The sequence below is a fragment of the Oncorhynchus gorbuscha genome, linkage group LG09 (genome assembly GCF_021184085.1).
Source record: "Oncorhynchus gorbuscha isolate QuinsamMale2020 ecotype Even-year linkage group LG09, OgorEven_v1.0, whole genome shotgun sequence".
In the NCBI taxonomy this organism is placed as follows: Eukaryota; Metazoa; Chordata; class Actinopteri; order Salmoniformes; family Salmonidae; genus Oncorhynchus; species Oncorhynchus gorbuscha.
In genome coordinates, this window is record NC_060181.1 from 19,887,492 (window position 1) to 19,905,739 (window position 18,248).

Sequence of the window (18,248 nt, forward strand, 5' to 3'; positions counted from 1 at the left end):
TACAAATCATGTCCAAATCAATTGAATTGACCACAGGTGGACTCCAATCAAGTTGTAGAAACATCTCATGGCTGATCATTGGAAACAGGATGCACCTGAGCTCAATTTACGGTCTCATAGGAAAGAGTCTGAATACTATAATTAAGGTATTTCTGTTTTTAACTTTTTATATATTTGCAAACATTTCTAAAAATCTGGTTTTGCTTTGTTATTATGGGTATTGTGTGTAGATTGATGAGGAAAATATATTTTTCATCAATTTTAGAATAAGGCTGTAGTGTGACAAAATGTGGAAAATATCATGGGGTCTGAATACTTTCCAAAGGCACTGTATGTGGGCCTCGTTTTTTGACGAATATCCAGGGAATGTTTGTCCCCTGGCCCAGACAGGAACAGAGAGGATGGAACTCCCAAACATCAGGGAGGGCAGCACATGTGTCCGGTGTTAATTTAGGCTCTATTTTTTTAGATTTAGTCTTAGCCATTTTGATTAAAATATCATTAAGTCTTAGTCACATTTTTGTTATTTGAATATGATTTAGTCTAGTTATTGTCAAAATTATGAAAACACAGAGCCATGGTGGCTAGTTTTTCCTAGCCACCGTGCTTTTACACCTGCATTGTTTGCTGTTTGGGGTTTTAGGCTGGGTTTCTGTACAGCACTTTGAGATATCAGCTGATGTACGAAGGGCTATATAAATAAATTTGATTTGATTTGATTTGATTTTAGTCAACTAAATTCCCGTTAATTCTAGTCACATCAATAATCAATCAACCAACCAATCAATCAATCAAATGTATTTATAAAGCCCTTCTTACATCAGCTGATGTCACAAAGCGCTGTACAGAAACCCAGCCTTAAACCCCCAAACGGCAAGCAATGCAGGTGTAGAAGCACGGTGGCTAGGAAAAACAGGTGAGCACCTCGGGAGTAAATGTCAGTTGGCTTTTCCTAGCCAATCATTCAGAGTATCACTACCGCTCCTGCTGTCTCTAGAGAGTTGAAAACAGCAGGTCTGGGACAGGTAGCACGTCCGGTGAACAGGTCAGGGTTCCATAGCTGCAGGCAGAACAGTTGAAACTGGAGCAGCACCACAGCCAGGTGGACTGGGGACAGCAAGGAGTCATCAGGCCAGGTTGTCCTGAGGCATGGTCCTAGAGCTCAGGTCCTCCGAGAGAGAGAAAGAAAGAAAGAAAGAAAGAAAGAGAGAAATAATTAGAGAGAGCATACTTAAATTCACATTGGATAAGACAGGAGAAATACTCCAGATATAACAAACGAACATACACGCCTCCAACTCAATCATCAAGTTTGCGGACGACACTACAGTGGTAGGCTTGATTACCAACAACGACGAGATGGCCTACAGGGAGGAGGTGAGGGCCCTCGGAGTGTGGTGTCAGGAAAATAACCTTACACTCAACATTAACCACACAAAGGAGATGATTGTGGACTTCAGGAAACAGCAGAGGGAGCACCCCCCTATCCACATCGACGGGACAGTAGTGGAGAGGGTCGTAAGTTTTAAATTCCTCAGCATACACATCACAGACAAACTGAATTGGTCCACCCACACAGACAGCGTTGTGAAGAAGGCGCAGCAGCGCCTCTTCAACCTCAAGAGGCTGAAGAAATTTGGCTTGTCACCAAAAGCACTCACAAACTTCTACAGATGCACAATCGAGAGCATCCTGTCGGGCTGTATCACCGCCTGGTACGGAAACTGCTCTGCCCACAACCATAAGGCTCTCCAGAGGGTAGTGAGGTCTGCACAACGCATCACCGGGGGCAAACTACCTGCCCTCCAGGACACCTACAACACCCGATGTCATAGAAAGGCCATAAAGATCATCAAGGACAACAACCACCCGAGCCACTGCCTGTTCACCCCGCTATCATCCAGAAGGCAGGGTCAGTACAGGTGCATTTAGTTTTACTAGCATTTAAAAGCAGTTGGAGGCCACGGAAGGAGTGGTGTATGGCATTGAAGCTTGGTTGGACGTTTGTTAACACAGTATCCAAAGAAGGACCAGATGTATACAGAATGGTGTCATCTACGTAGAGGTGGATCAGAGAATCACCAGCAGCAAGAGCGACATCATTGATATATACAGAGAAAATAGTCGGCCCGGGAATTGAACCCTGTGGCATCCCCATAGAGACTGCCAGAGGTCCCTCCGATTTGACACACTGAACTCTATCTGAGAAGTAGTTGGTGAACCAGGCGAGGCGGTCATTTGAGAAACCAAGGTTATTGAGTCTGATTGACAGAGTCAAAAGCCCTGGCCAGGAAGATGAAGACGGCTGCACAGTACTGTCTTTTATCGATGGCGTTTAGGATATCGTTTAGGATCTTGAGCATGGCTGAGGTGCACCCATGACCAGCTCGGAAACCAGATTGCATAGTGGAGAAGGTATGGTGGGATTTGAAATGGTTGGTTATCTGTTTGTTAACTTGGCTTTCAAAGATTTTAGAAAGGCAGGGCAGGATGGACATAGGTCTATAACAGTTTGGTTCTAGAGTGTCTCCCCCTTTGAAGAGGGGGTTGACCGTGGCAGCTTTCCAATCATTGCGGACCTCAGACGATACGAAAGAGAGGTTGAGCAGGTTAGTAATAGGGATTGCAACAATTTCGGCGGATAATTTTAGAAAAAAAGGGTCCAGATTGCCTAGCTCAGCTGATTAGTAGGGATCCAGATTTTTCAACTCTTTCAGAACATCAGCTGTCTGGATTTGGGTGAAGGAGAAGGGGGGGGGGCTTGGGCAAGTTGCTGCAGGGGGTGCAGAGCTGTTGGTCAGGGTAGGGGTAGCCAGGTGGAAGCATGGCCAGCCGTAGAAAATGCTTGTTGAAATGATCGATTATCGTAGATTTATCGTAGATTTATCGGTGGTGACAGTGTTTCCTAGCCTAAGTGCAGTGGGCAGCTGGGAGGAGGTGCTCTTATTCTTCATGGAATTTTTGGAATTAGTGCTACAGGATGCACATTTCTGTTTGAAAAAGCTAGCCTTAGCTTTCCTAACTGACTGTGTATATTGGTTCATGACTGCTATGAAAAGTTGCATATTGCGGGGGCTATTCAATGCTAATGCAGAATGCCACAGAATGTTTTTGTGCTGGTCAAGGGCAGTCAAGTCTGGGGTGAACCAAGGGCTATATCTGTTCTTCGTTCTACATTTTTTGAACGGGGCATGCTTATTTAAGATGGTGAGGAAAGCACTTTTAAAGAGCAACCAGGCATTATCTGCTGACGGGATGAGGTCAATATCCTTCCAGGATACCCTGGCTAAGTCGATTAGAAAGGCCTGCTCGCTGAAGTGTTTTAGGGAGCTTTTGACATTGATTACGGACACAGGCAATGAGGCAGTGATCGCTAAGATCCTGGTTGAAGATAGAAGAGGTGTATTTAGAGGGCAAGTTGGTCAGGATAATATCTAAGAGGGTGCCCATGGTTATGGATTTAGGGTTGTACCTGGTAGGTTCTCGAACTCTGATGGGGGGCAATCAATTCACATATGGTGTCCAGGGCACCGCTGGGGGCTGAGGGGGGTCAATAACAAGTGGCAATGGTGAGAGACTTGTTTCTGTAAAGGTGGATTTTTAAAAGTAGAAACTTGAACTGTTTGGGCACAGACCCAGATATTATGGCAAAACTCTGCAGGCTGTCTCTGCAGTAGATTGCTACTCTGCAACCCGAAAGGGGGTTTGGCAGTTCTATCATGTCGGAAAATGTTGTAGTTGGGGATGGACATTTCATGATTTTTGGTGGCCTTGCTGAGCCCGGATTCAGACACGGCTAGGACATCAGATCTGGCAAAGCAGTGAATAAAACAAACTTAGGGAGGAGGCTTCTGATGTTAGTAGAATGGGGGATAATGACTTTGAACTGGAGCTAATAATGACTGTTTTGCCCATTGATGTTTTCGAGTCACTAAACCTCGAGTCCGAATCAAGTTCCAAGTCCCCTGTGCTCGAATCCAAGTCCGAGTCACCAATATGTAAAATGCGGTCCGCCAATACATGAATGATAATGGCTGGAATCAAGCTGTTTCTCTGAAGAAAATAGGGAGACTTGGTTAGTACAGCACCTGGCTATGAAATGCAGTAGGGAAAGTCTGAGGGTTTAGCAAGACTACAAATTTAAAGACTTTTCTATACTCTAGGGAGAGAAAAACATGACTGTTGTTTTACAATTAAACTTAATGCTGCTATTGTTTTTAATTTCGTAAAGCAGCTTGTGTTTCTTAACCGTAGTCTGGATCTGAGTACCTCCTCGACACTTCACCGAAAGCGAACACATTTGGGGCTGTCTGATTGAGGACTTTTGAGGAAATGGAAACGTTGTGTACGTTGCCCATGCGTCATCAATGAGCCACGTGGTGCAATTCTGGGCAATTCTGTGACAAGTAGAGCTCTCCTTCAAGGAGTGAATGGGAGTCAATTGGGTTCAATATTACAAATCTTTTCCGAGATATGAGAGAGTTATTTTGTTCTCTATCATATAGTTTTGGAATAGTGACATTACATACTTTCAAGGAAAATAAGCAGGCATTTTGATTCATACCCTGACTTTGAGAATAGCGTGAAGATTAGCTTAGCAACCGCGTGACGCAGCATGACAGCATGAATGCGATTGGTCGAAAGTTTGCTGTGTGGGGCGTTATACATTCCTCTTTTTTAAAATTTAAATGTTTTATTTCACCTTTATTTAACCAGGTAAGCTAGTTGAGAACTAATTCTTATTTACAACTGCGACCTGGCCAAGATAAAGCAAAGCAATGCGACACAAACAACAACACAGAGTTACACATGGAATAAACAAGCGTACATTCAATAACACAATAGAAAACAAAGAAAGTCTATATACAGTGTGTGAAAATGGCGTGAGGAGGTAAAGGCAATAAATAGGCCATAGTAGCAAAGTAATTACAATTTAGCAAATTAACCTGTTGCGACGAGCAATCCCGTATCCGGGATCCTATTTATAGCCTCAAGCTCATTACCAACTATTCATGAAAATCGCAAATGAAATGAAATAAATATATTTGCTCTCAAGCTTAGCCTTTTGTTAACAACACTGTCATCTCAGATTTTCAAAATATGCTTTTGAACCATAGCTAAACAAGCATTTGTGTAAGAGTATTGATAGCCTAGCATAGCATTAAGTCTAGCATTCAGCATGCAACATTTTCACAAAAACAAGAAAAGCATTCAAATAAAATCATTTACCTTTGAAGAACTTCAGATGTTTTCAATGAGGAGACTCTCAGTTAGATAGAAAATGAAAATTAAGTCATTACAACGTAAACTTTTTTTCCAAATTATCTCCATAATATCGACAGAAACATGGCAAACATTGTTTAGAATCAATCCTCAAGGTGTTTTTCACATATCTATCGATGATAACTCGTGGCAGTTTGGTTTCTCCTCTGAAGAAAATGGAACGCGTATGGACCTGGAGATTACGCAATAATTTCGACGGAGGACACCGGGCGGACACCTGGTAAATGTAGTCTCTTATGGTCAATCTTCCAATGATATGCCTACAAATACATCACAATGCTGCAGACACCTTGAGGAAACGACAGAAAGTGCAGGCTCATTCCTGGCGCATTCACAGCCATATAAGGAGACATTGGAACACACCATTTCCTGTATGAAATTTCATCTTGGATTCGCCTGTAGCATTAGTTCTGGGGCGCTCTCAGATAATATCTTTGCAGTTTTGGAAACGTCAGAGTTTTTTCTTTCCAAAGCTGTCAATTACATGCATAGTCAAGCATCTTTTCGTGACAAAATATCTTGTTTAAAACGGGAACGTTTATTATCCAAAAATTAAAAGAGCCCCCCCCCTATCTCGAAGAAGTTAACACTGGAGTGACAGATGAGTAGATGGTGATGTGCAAGTAAAAATACTGGTGTGCAAAAGAGCAGAAAAGTAAATAAAAACAATATGGGGATGAGGTAGGTAGATTGGGTGGGCTATTTACAGATGGCCTATGTACAGCTGCGGCAACCGGTTAGCTGCTCAGATAGCTGGTGTTTAAAGTTAGTGAGGGAAATATGTCTCCAACTTCAGTGATTTTCGCAATTCGTTCCAGTCATTCTCAGCAGAGAACTGGAAGGAAAGGCGGCCAAAGCAGGTGTTGGCTTTGGGGAGAGTACCCAAGAAAAAAAGTATTTCCCAATGGGATTCCTGTCTCCTCTTTCTCTAATGTTGTCAATCAGATAGGTGTTGTGTTCCACTTCCTGTGACAGGGCTTAATATTGCCATGACTCCTCAGCTGTAATAGGTGTCAGAGCTGACCTGAGGATATTTAATAGACCTTAGTGTTAACTTTGTGACTATCGTCTGTTCACAGCAAATGGTCAGCTTTATGGTCTATGAGTGAACGTGAACCCTGTGGTGGTGTTTTCATATACTGTACATCAGTGTAGCTTTTCAAAATGCAGCTGTTTTGGTGGAATAGTCGGCTGGATATGTATTCTTGAAGCAAGCTTTACCATCGAGGCCTACTCAGCCGAACCACATAGACTCCAAAGCAAGTATGGAAAACCACTTGTTGGGTGGGAGTGAGATCTTCCCCATTCAATCGCAACATCCAAACAGCATCTGGAGGGATGAGGGACAATGGATAACGATCGAGTGCAAGATGACAGCGGCACCGTCCCTTTTATTTCCATGACAGTGGACACTGCAAACCCCGGCCCCCCAACTACTCCATTTACACCCCTCCAGACCAGAGGACACCAGATTGCAGACCACCCCTCCAGCCCGCACCAGCCCACCCCTCCAACCCCCACTGCCCATCTCACCCTAGCCCAGCCTGTCCATCCACTCCTCCTGACCCCTTTCAGGCCTCCAGTCAGACCCACCGCATGGTAATTGATGAAAGAGGCCCCGGGAATCAAATGAGCTGGAAGGACATCAAGCGGCCGGTCTCTCTCCCCCAGCCTTGGGGAGTACGGCTGGTCTGACGCTGCCCCCCCCCAGAACCCTCATCTGTCCCCCGTCTCCAGGCCTGTAAAAGGCTGGTTAATGAAGCATAGGGAGGGAATTACACTAACGCTAACTGGCAGATGTCCTGTATTGTGCCCAGCTACAATAAACAATATGGCCGCCTCTTGCATATTAGCATGAGAAAAGGGGCTGCACTCAGAGAAGCAATGTTTTGACTTTTTTTATGTGGGTTACTTTTTTCAGGTCTTTTTTTCTTGGGTACTCTTCTTTTTTCAGGTCTTTTTTCTTCTTTTTTGGGGGGCTTTGGTCGCTTGCCTTGTGTTTCCTAGCCAGCTTTCTCTGGCTGAGCTGCTGTCCTAGACGGTTAGGTTGTTGGGTATCTTGTTGCTCTGTGTCACCTCCTGTGACATTGGTTTGCACCAAGTCAGGTTTTTTCTCTCATCTGCAGATGAGAGATTAGATATTAATGTCAGTCTGATAGTTTGACATTATCCCCAGCCCTACAAGCTATTCACTGCTATTTGCAACTAAAATGGATAAACTCTGCATCGTGAATCTTCACTTGCATCATGTACTGTATGACTGTTATATGAATGAACTGAAACAGGAGAGAGGAGATGGAGCATCGAGGGGGCATGGTTGTTGTTTGTATGTTTGTCCTCGAGTCACACTTCTGAGATAATTGGGGTTTTGTAGGAAATGCTGTTGAAAGGAAACGTGGCGCAAATGGCCATTTAAAGCAAACAGAGAGGAACTCGTGGGGGCGGTGCCATTGTGTCAGCTCCCTAAATAACTGCCTCTGCCCCTGTCTGTTGACCTGCTAGGTCATGGGTGGATGGATATTCAAAAAGGAAGGCCTGTTTACGCTCTCTGGCCTGCCACACACACAAATTCCCTCTGCCCTGTATCTTCTCTAATACGCAGACACACATCCAGGGTCCTGTCCCTATTCCATGCATTGTGAGAGGCTCTAGTCCCTCCCCTCGACCCTGGTCACCCCGCGCCGTTTGCTAATGTTTTCTTCTTGAGTGTGCAGCTCATTGTTTCAGCTCTTTTAATCACTCACCAGCTGCTAGGGTCAGTGAATGGAGCCCCGCGCGGGCCCAGGTCCATGTCACTTGTGAGGTCTTGGCGACGGGTTTTGGGGGGGTAGGCCGCACCGCCGCCTGCTACAACCCCAGCAGCAGGCCGATTCATGTCGCAACTGTGAAAGCGCCCCTCTTTCTCTCCCTCTCCATTTCTCTTTCCCTCTCTTTCTCTTTTAATCTGCCCCAATCTCTCTGTCTCTATCACTCAAACAGCCCCCACTGCCACTATCACCCTCAGTCCTTATGTTGTTGTGGCTGGGCTGAGAGTTTCCACCAGAATTAGGAAATGGCCGTTTATCCCTCCTCTCAGACTCTCTCTCTCTCCTTTCTTTCCATCTGAGTGCTTGTGGGTATTAGGGCCTGTGGGGCCGTCCTTGGCTACAGCTTGAACTAGTGGATCTACAACTATCAATCCTCCTCAGCTTGGCCCAGACAGCTGCAGGGTGGGTAGGGAAGGAGGCAGAGAGAGGCCCACCACCAACAGATCAAGGTTGCCTCCCAAATGGCACCCGATTCCCTTTGTAGTGCACTACTTTTGACCAGGGCTTATAGGGAACAGGGAACACATTTGGAACACAGATAAGAACTACTCCCCACAGTAACATGTCTTTCCTGCCCTGCTCTCTCTCCACAGTCGTGTCAGTTATCAGCATCTGCCACACAAAGGCTTTAAAGGGACACGCTCTCTTTTTTCCTAGTCGACAGGCTGCTGCACCGCCTACTTGGCCTCAGTGATTTAACTTCTCTCTGTGGGAGTTTTCACTGTTCTGAGGCCTGTTGGTGGTTGATTTAGAAGAGAAACCAATGATGCTGAACCATTGCATCCTCTGTCAGGGATATCAGGTGTATTTTCTCAGTGCCCATGTGTCATGTTGTACCTGTTAAGACTGTGTCTGAATGTCCATGTGTCCTAACAGGATATGATGTACCAGCTGCTGCAGGGGTTGGACTTCCTGCACTCACACCGTGTGGTTCACCGGGACCTGAAACCCCAGAACATCCTGGTCACCAGTGGAGGACAGATAAAACTGGCCGACTTCGGTCTTGCCAGAATATACAGCTTTCAGATGGCCCTGACCTCCGTGGTGAGAACCTTACTGTTATACACCTGTTATAAACCTCTTATAAACTGTTAAAACACCAGAATATACAGCTTTCAGATGGCCCTGACCTCCGTGGTGAGAACCTTACTATTATACATGTTGTTATAAACCTCTTATAAACTGTTAAAACACCAGAATATACAGCTTTCAGATGGCCCTGACCTCCGTGGTGAGAACCTTACTGTTATACACCTGTTATAAACCTCTTATAAACTGTTAAAACACCAGAATATACAGCTTTCAGATGGCCCTGACCTCTGTGGTGAGAACCTTACTGTTATACACATGTTATAAACCTACTGTAAACTGTTAAAACACCAGAATATACAGCTTTCAGATGGCCCTGACCTCCGTGGTGAGAACCTTACTGTTATACACCTGTTATAAACCTCTTATAAACTGTTAAAACACCAGAATATACAGCTTTCAGATGGCCCTGACCTCCGTGGTGAGAACCTTACTGTTATACACCTGTTATAAACCTCTTATAAACTGTTAAAACACCAGAATATACAGCTTTCAGATGGCCCTGACCTCCGTGGTGAGAACCTTACTGTTATACACCTGTTATAAACCTACTGTAAACTGTTAAAATACCAGAATATACAGCTTTCAGATGGCCCTGACCTCCGTGGTGAGAACCTTACTGTTATACACCTGTTATAAACCTCTTATAAACTGTTAAAACACCAGAATATACAGCTTTCAGATGGCCCTGACCTCCGTGGTGAGAACCTTACTGTTATACACCTGTTATAAACCTACTGTAAACTGTTAAAACACCAGAATATACAGCTTTCAGATGGCCCTGACCTCCGTGGTGAGAACCTTACTGTTATACACCTGTTATAAACCTCTTATAAACTGTTAAAACACCAGAATATACAGCTTTCAGATGGCCCTGACCTCCGTGGTGAGAACCTTACTGTTATACACCTGTTATAAACCTCTTATAAACTGTTAAAACACCAGAATATACAGCTTTCAGATGGCCCTGACCTCCGTGTTGAGAACCTTACTATTATACATGTTGTTATAAACCTCTTATAAACTGTTAAAACACCAGAATATACAGCTTTCAGATGGCCCTGACCTCCGTGGTGAGAACCTTACTGTTATACACCTGTTATAAACCTACTGTAAACTGTTAAAACACCAGAATATACAGCTTTCAGATGGCCCTGACCGCCGTGGTGAGCATTTTAACATTATACCAGTACCAATCTCATTCCCAGACACTTCCGCCCAAATGCTCAAAGAGTCTGTTGGACCAATGCGTCAAACGTTGCCTTCTTTGAGCCATGCATACAGTGGGGCAAAAAAGTATTTAGTCAGCCACCAATTGTGCAAGTTCTCCTACTTAAAAAGATGAGAGAGGCCTGTAATTTTCATCATAGGTACACTTCAACTATGACAGACAAGATGAGAAATAAAATCCAGAAAATCAATCATTTTTAATGAATTTATTTGCAAATTATGGTGGAAAATAAGTATTTGGTCACCTACAAACAAGCAAGATTTCTGGCTCTCACAAACCTGTAACTTCTTCTTTAAGAGGCTCCTCTGTCCTCCACTCGTTACCTGTATTAAGGGCACCTGTTTGAACTTGTTATCAGTATAAAAGACACCTTTCTACAACCTCAAACAGTCACACTCCAAACTCCACTATGGCCAAGACCAAAGAGCTGTCAAAGGACACCAGAGACCTGCACCAGGTTGGGAAGACTGAATCTGCAATAGGTAAGCAGCTTGGTTTGAAGAAATCAACTGTGGGAGCAATTATTAGGAAATGGAAGACATACAAGACCACTGATTACCTCCCTCGATCTGGGGCTCCACGCAAGATCTCACCCCGTGGGGTCAAAATGATCACAAGAAAGGTGAGCAAAAATCCCAGAACCACACGGGGGGACCTAGTGAATGACCTACAGAGAGCTGGGACCAAAGTAACAAAGCCTACCATCAGTAACACACTACGCCGCCAGGGACTCAAATCCTGCAGTGCCAGACGTGTCCCCCTGCTTAAGCCAGTACATGTCCAGGCCCGTCTGATGTTTGCTAGAGAGCGTTTGGATGATCCAGAAGAAGATTGGGAGAAAGTCATATGGTCAGATGAAACCAAAATATAACTTTTTGGTAACATCTCAACTCGTCATGTTTGGGTATATAACAAAGTATTGAGATAAACTTTTGTTATTGACCAAATACTTATTTTCCACCATAATTTGCAAATAAATTCATAAAAAATTCTACAATGTGATTTTCTCAATATTTTTTTTTCATTTTCTCTGTCATAGTTGAAGTGTACCTATGATGAAAATTACAGGCCTCTCTCATCTTTTTAAGTGGGAGAACTTGCACAATTGGTGGCTGACTAAATACTTTTTTTGCCCCACTGTAGGCATTGGCTTAACCGGCTTGATCCAGTGTTCATTTTGACACTCTTTTTTTTCAATTTTGTCTAGTCTTGGTCATTTTCACTAAAATATCATTAAGTCTTAGTCACATTTTTGTCATTTGAATACTGATTTAGTCTAGTTATTGTAAAAATTATGAAAACACTGGGCCATTTTAGTCAAATAAATGCCCTTTCATTTTAGTAACATTTTAGTCATATCACATTTGTATTGCATCATTAACCTTTAGTAAACAAATCACTGACTTCCATGTGCTTCGGAAAGTGTGTTCGGAAAGAATTCAGACCCCTTCACTTTTTCCACGTTTTGTTACGTACAGCCTTATTCTAAATCAAGCCGTTTCTCCCAGAAACAGAGGGATTCTTGGCTAGTACTTTGGCTACAGAACCTGGCTTTGAAATGCAGTGGCGAAAGTGTGAGGATTGAGCAAGACTACAAATTTAAAGACTTTTCTATACTCTAGGGAGAGAAAAACATAGCTAGACTGTTGTTTTACTATTAAACATAATGTTTTTCATTTAGTAAAGCAGCTTGACCAGGCAAAGGGTAGCTAACTAGAAGGCTGGCGGTGACTGGTTAGCTACGGAGAAACAGGAAAGTAGCCTGCGTAATGTGTGTAATAGGAGAAAGCTTGCTTCCCCGCAGCTCACCAGCTGATGAAGGCTGTGTGCCGGGTGTGGCGCGTCCTTCCACTGCAGAACAGAACTGTCACTGTGCTTCTGTTCTGCTAATATTAATTGTACTTATCACTGAAAAAGTCTCAATCACTCCAAAAAACTATTGCAGTGAGATTTCATCCACAGAGATAATTTAGTCTCGTCATAATCAACTGATATTAAACATATTGTAAAGACCCTGGGTTTATAAACGCGGAAATCCACTCTGCCGCTTGAGCATGCTTCGATAGCGCACCGCACCTCGGGCTCGAAGGTCGAAGGCCCTGCTGTTTCATTACATTACATACACATTATATATATGTGTATATATATATGTGTGTGTATATATATATATCTATATATGTGTATATTAAAAAATTCTCAGTCTATTTAGTTAGTTATCATCTTGTAAATTAACACAGAAAATAGGTATTCGGTGAATATTTTAGTCACTATTTTTGTCGACGAAATGAACACTGGATTAATCTACCAACCAATCATCTCCCACAACACCTTCCCCTAACCCTTCCCCGTACACTAGCACACCTCAAGCACAGAGCCATGCCACGCAGCTGTGTGATTCGTTCAAATGAAATGATGATAAATACTTTACTCAGTAAGGTTAATCCCATAGAATTCTACGGTCACTCCAACTAAGGCTAACTTTGAATTGTTGCTGTACCAAGTTTATATGCACTGTTCACAATAGCCTAGGTATGAGGTTATACCAGGTTATACCAGTTTCTGGCTAAAGGATATATAATAGAGTCAAATACTTTTTGGAAAGTATTTGAGGCGCTTGCTGTTCCTTGGGTTGCACTTTTTGTACTATTCCATTGGTTCAATTATACATGGAAAACCAAACCACCCAAAATATTTCACATACTTGACACAAGTCTGTTACATATAGCCAGCCTGGTTCCTCTTCCTACAGGCTCACTAGCCAGACCCCATAGTCTCAAGCAGCATATGTCTGATTAATATCAGGTAATTAGATAACAGATAGTTAAGAGATGACATAACACAGGTTATGTATAGGGACCGTGTGTGTTACTTCCCAATGTAAAGAATATTTTTTAAAGAATATCTACCTCAGCCCTCTCCAAAACAAAATACTTGTTCTTCTGGGACAAACGACTGGCTTCAGACCCTTCTTCTGAAAACCTGATCTCTCTCTTTTTCTCCTCCTCCCTCCTTCTCTTCCTTCACTCTCTCTGTCCATCTTTATCTCATTTTCTGCTCTTCTGCTATCGGTCGGTTGGTGCGCTCTTATTTCTCCAATTGGGTGAACTTCCACTTACTGTATGTTTGCATGTCCCAAATGGCACCCTATTCCCTTTAGTGCACTACTTTTGATCTGGACCCTGTGGTAGTGCACTAAAGGGAATAGGGTGCCATTTGGGATGCTGAGAAGAAGTCACCCTTTACCCAGTGGCCTCTTTTTGTCTCTCTGTCTCTCTATCTCTCTCTCTGTCTCTCTCTCTCTCTCACTCTCTCACTCTCTCTCATAAAGACATTGGGATGTTCTATGGCCTCATGTCCCAATGTTTTATAGTCTCACTCTCACTTCCCACTCAGGATACTTATCTTCTCATTGGTAGACCAGCTCAGTAAAACATAGCCTGTGTTCCAAATGGCACGCTATTTCCTATATAGTGCACAGTTGGGCTTATGGGTCCTGGTCAAAGGTAGTGCACTATAAGGGAATAGGGTTCCATTTGGGAAGCAGACAGAGCGTTTTCTGGTGTCAGTCTGAAGTCTGGAGTCCCTCAGGTAGAATGGGGAGTGTAACAGGCAGACAGAGAAAGAGACTGACAGGATGAAAGAGAGACAGGATGAGAGAGAGACAGAAAGAGAGCGAGACAGACAGAAAGAGAGCGAGACAGACAGAACGAGAGAGAAACAGACAGAACGAGAGAGGCAGACAGAACGAGAGAGACAGACAGACAGAACGAGAGAGAAACAGACAGAACGAGAGAGGCAGACAGAATGAGAGAGACAGACAGACAGAACGAGAGCGAGACAGACAAAACGAGAGTGAGACAGACAGAAGAAGAGAGAGACAGACAGAACCAGAGAGAGAGAGAGAGACAGAACGAGAGAGAGAGACTGACAAAACGAGAGAGAGAGACAGTACGAGAGAGAGACAGACAGAACGAGAGGAGAAGAGACAGACAGAACGAGAGAGAGAAGGCAGGATGGTCTCCTGGGACACAGATGAAAAGCGGCTAATGTGATGTAGCGGGCACTGAAAGCGCACCAGCCTGCACGGCAGAGAGAAAGAAGACCAGTAAACGATATGGGGTGTGCAGAGTGAGAATGAAGGAAGGGCTGAAGAGACACAAGTCTCAGGAATCCCTGAAGTGGACGTGACAAGGATGAAATAGACAGTGAGGGAGGGAGCCTGGCGGGGGGACGGAGAGAGATTGAGTCAGCGATACCACCCCCCCTTAATCCTCCTCCTCCTACCCTTCTTCCATCAAGGCTTTGAAGTGGGACTGTCTTGCACTGGGCTCTGATGTCCAGAGATAGCAGGACAGAGGATGACAGAGTGAGGGAGAAGGTCTGAAAGGGATGGAAGCACGGAGAGATGAGACGTTATTAGATTAGCAGACCTTAACAAGGGTATTTCAGGACTAACTGAGGACATTCATTTATCTGTGGGAATAGTGATCTGAATATACAAATATGTATAATATTATATTACTAATACAAAGTAAAGATGGCCAAATATAACCAAGGGAGGCATTGTTGTTTCATGTTTAAATGTTTGAGGATCAACTTTATTAAGCACTAGAGAAATGAACAGACAGTCAAGTTAAGATGTGTCATCCAATGTGTACCTGGCCTGGCCAGACTCAGCATGCTGTCAGTCGGGGTCTCGCTCTGTGGTTCTATTAGCTGGTTTCAGTTATTTTATGATAGACGGGGCATGGCAACATTTTGTTAGGTTGACAGTTAGAGCTTCTGTTCTGGAAATTCACCTGGGAATCCACCTTAGGCATCGGTGACAGAAATACAGATCCTGTGTGTGTGTGTGTTTGTGTGCTTGCGTGTGTGTGTGTGGGGGTTCCAGATTAATGTTCCTGTATGTGTGTGTGTGTGTGTGTGTCTGGAATCCCCCTATCTCCCTCCCCAGTGATGTTTCCTCTGGCTCAGATAAAGAATGCCCTGCCGTGACTGTGCTCTCACTCAGTATGCAAAAACATAACCCATTCACAGTTAGAGACACAGTACACACACACACACACACACACACACACACACACACACACACACACACACACACACACACACACACACACACACACACACACACACACACACACACACACACACACACACACACACACACACACACACACACACACACACACACACACACACACACACACACACACACACACTCATAGTAGGATTTGTACCTTTCTGTCAGATGATAGAGGATGATACCTGCCAGTTACCAACACACTGAGAATGGCCTGTCTAGTTATAAAAGGGCACAGTTACAGGCAGGAGGGGCAGCGAAGCAGCCCAGGTACATACAACTCATTACCACACCTGGCTCCGCTTGACTCATTCCAAACTACCCAGGGCACTGAGAAATGCTGTCTCTGAATAGAAGATGTGTCTGTTCTGTCTCCATCACAGTCAGGATATGAATCAATGTGATTCATATTCTGCTTTCTTACAGAGTATATGAGAGCTGAATTTGCATAAGGTACAAAAAGGGCCTCTTCTGGATTTTCCTTTCCTTAACTGAAACTGGTTTAATTCAGAAAGGCAGTTGACGGTTTATCACAATTCAACTTCTCTTTTATGTGTTGCATGTGTGTGTGTGTGTGTGTGTGTGTGTGTGTGTGTGTGTGTGTGTGTGTGTGTGTGTGTGTGTGTGTGTGTGTGTGTGTGTGTGTGTGTGTGTGTGTGTGTGTGTGTGTGTGATGGGGTTGCTGCATCCCTCAGAGGCCCCCTGACAGTTCCTCCCCTGAGTGAAAGGGGGACTCGGGGACCACCCATCGGGTGGCGCGGGGGTGCAGATCAAGCTGACCCTGGGAGTAGCTGGGGGTCCAATGCTTTGTTTGTTGTTTTACAATGACCTCAGCCTCCTGACACCTGATTGTCTGTCTCTGAGTGACAAGCCGATGTGTAAAGCTGCAGAGTTAAGCTGATGGCTTAGGAAAGAGGAAAAGAGACAACCATGTCCTTTTTCCTCCCATCAAGCTGAGGATTATCAACCTTTTGCTTTTCTTATAAGCACATGCAGCACATTGAGGGGAAACATGTTTGTTTTTTTATGTATTTTGGTCCCCAAATCAAAAGCTATGAGATCTTGTCCCCCGCCGCAAGACGCTTTGGCCACACCAGAACAAACTCCTAATGGTCTGTTTCCTCAAGGCATATTTAGAACCATATAGTGGCTCATTATTATAATTGATTCGGCCTGTGGGGGTTTCCCTGTCCGTCCATTCATACCACGGCCAGTCGTTATAATGGGAAGCAGACTGACTGGATTGTCCCATGAATGGAATTAGGCACACACACACACACACACACTCGCTCTCTCTCTCTCGGGGAAGCATCATGTGCACTGCGTTGCTTCATTCCCACTGATTGTTGTTACATATTTGCAGCTACCAAAATAAACTGTGGTTGTTGTAATACCCAGGGTGAAGAGACATATATACAGGTGTTAGTGTGGGGTAGGTTTCTCCACATAGATACAGGTGTTAATGTGGGGTATGTTTCTCCACATAGATACAGGTGTTAGTGTGGGGTAGGTTTCTCCACATAGAGACAGGTGTTAGTGTGGGGTATGTTTCTCCACATAGATACAGGTGTTAGTGTGGGGTATGTTTCTCCACATAGATACAGGTGTTAGTGTGGGGTATGTTTCTCCACATAGATACAGGTGTTAGTGTGGGGTATGTTTCTCCACATAGATACAGGTGTTAGTGTGGGGTATGTTTCTCCACATAGATACAGGTGTTAGTGTGGGGTATGTTTCTCCACATAGATACAGGTGTTAGTGTGGGGTATGTTTCTCCACATAGATACAGGGAACATTCAGAACAAGCCAGTGGGTGCAAGCAGCAAGCTGACCTGAGAAGCGGTCGGCTGGTCGGTCGCTAGGTGTTGCCAACATGAGGAATTCATTCCGTTGGCCGGGCAGGAAGTGACAGGCTCCAGATGACTCCCACGACAACAACACTACTTGTTGTCGCTGCGCAGCACGAAAAGTGTAGCCTTGTCCCAGATCTGTTTGTGCCCTCTTGCCAGCTCTGTGACAATGACCAAACAGATCAGGGACCAGGCTACACTTTTCCTGTCTGACGTTGTCGCCGTACGCTGCGCGGCTCCAGGACAAGTAGTGTTGAATTAGATGAGGTCAGTTTGAGTGTGAAAAAATCTTAAGTAAGCATGATTGTATACATTTCAGTTCAACTATGAGTGTGGGTTGGGAAACCACTTACCGTTTACTCACCACTTTTAGTCATTTTAGGATCCAGATTTTGATTAGAAGCCAGTCAGATGTCTCTTATTCAATGACTCAGTGCTTTCTGTTTTCACTTTTTTGAATTCCCCATAACCCTATCTTGAATTTCATGGCCGTGCCAGTAATGATAAGTAATCAATACATTTATCAGTATGTTCCATGTCTCTTGAGACCCAGTACCTCAACAGACAACATCAGTCTAATCCACTACTGTGTGAGAATTGAGGAAAAAATAAAACGCTTTAAAATGAATTTCTCAGTCATAGCCAAGGATGAATCTCATTGGAAGGTTTTGTCTGTGACTCCAGTCCTTTATGTTCTCACTCCAGACAATGTGCTTCCACTCTGGAGAGACACTCAGGCAACAACTCAGCTTAGTTTGGAAAGGGAAAAACCCCACACATCATGCAGCAGAGCACATGCAGCCCTCTCTGGGAATGTTTAGATATCTCCTCAACGGAAAAGGGAAAACTTCCCTCTTTCTCTCCTCTCTCTCCATGCTCCAACTGCAACGGGAGAAGAGGGCTGT

The 18,248-nt window shown here is 44.1% G+C and overlaps 1 protein-coding gene and 1 long non-coding RNA gene across 2 annotated transcripts in view; one reads left to right on the forward strand and one right to left on the reverse strand.

The window, feature by feature from the left end:
* LOC124043251 (cyclin-dependent kinase 6-like) overlaps window positions 1–18,248 on the forward strand; it is a 73,997-nt gene that overhangs the window by 11,792 nt on the left and 43,957 nt on the right. Inside the window, exon 4 of the mRNA XM_046361628.1 lies at window positions 8,967–9,134. Within this exon, the coding sequence (XP_046217584.1) occupies window positions 8,967–9,134 (168 nt within the window). The remainder of the gene's footprint in view (window positions 1–8,966; window positions 9,135–18,248) is intronic.
* Window positions 1,108–13,632, reverse strand: LOC124043252. The gene is made up of 3 exons (XR_006840290.1): window positions 13,317–13,632; window positions 8,928–9,032; window positions 1,108–1,169 (listed from the first exon to the last, which is right to left on the reverse strand). It is a non-coding gene; the product is annotated as an uncharacterized LOC124043252 (long non-coding RNA).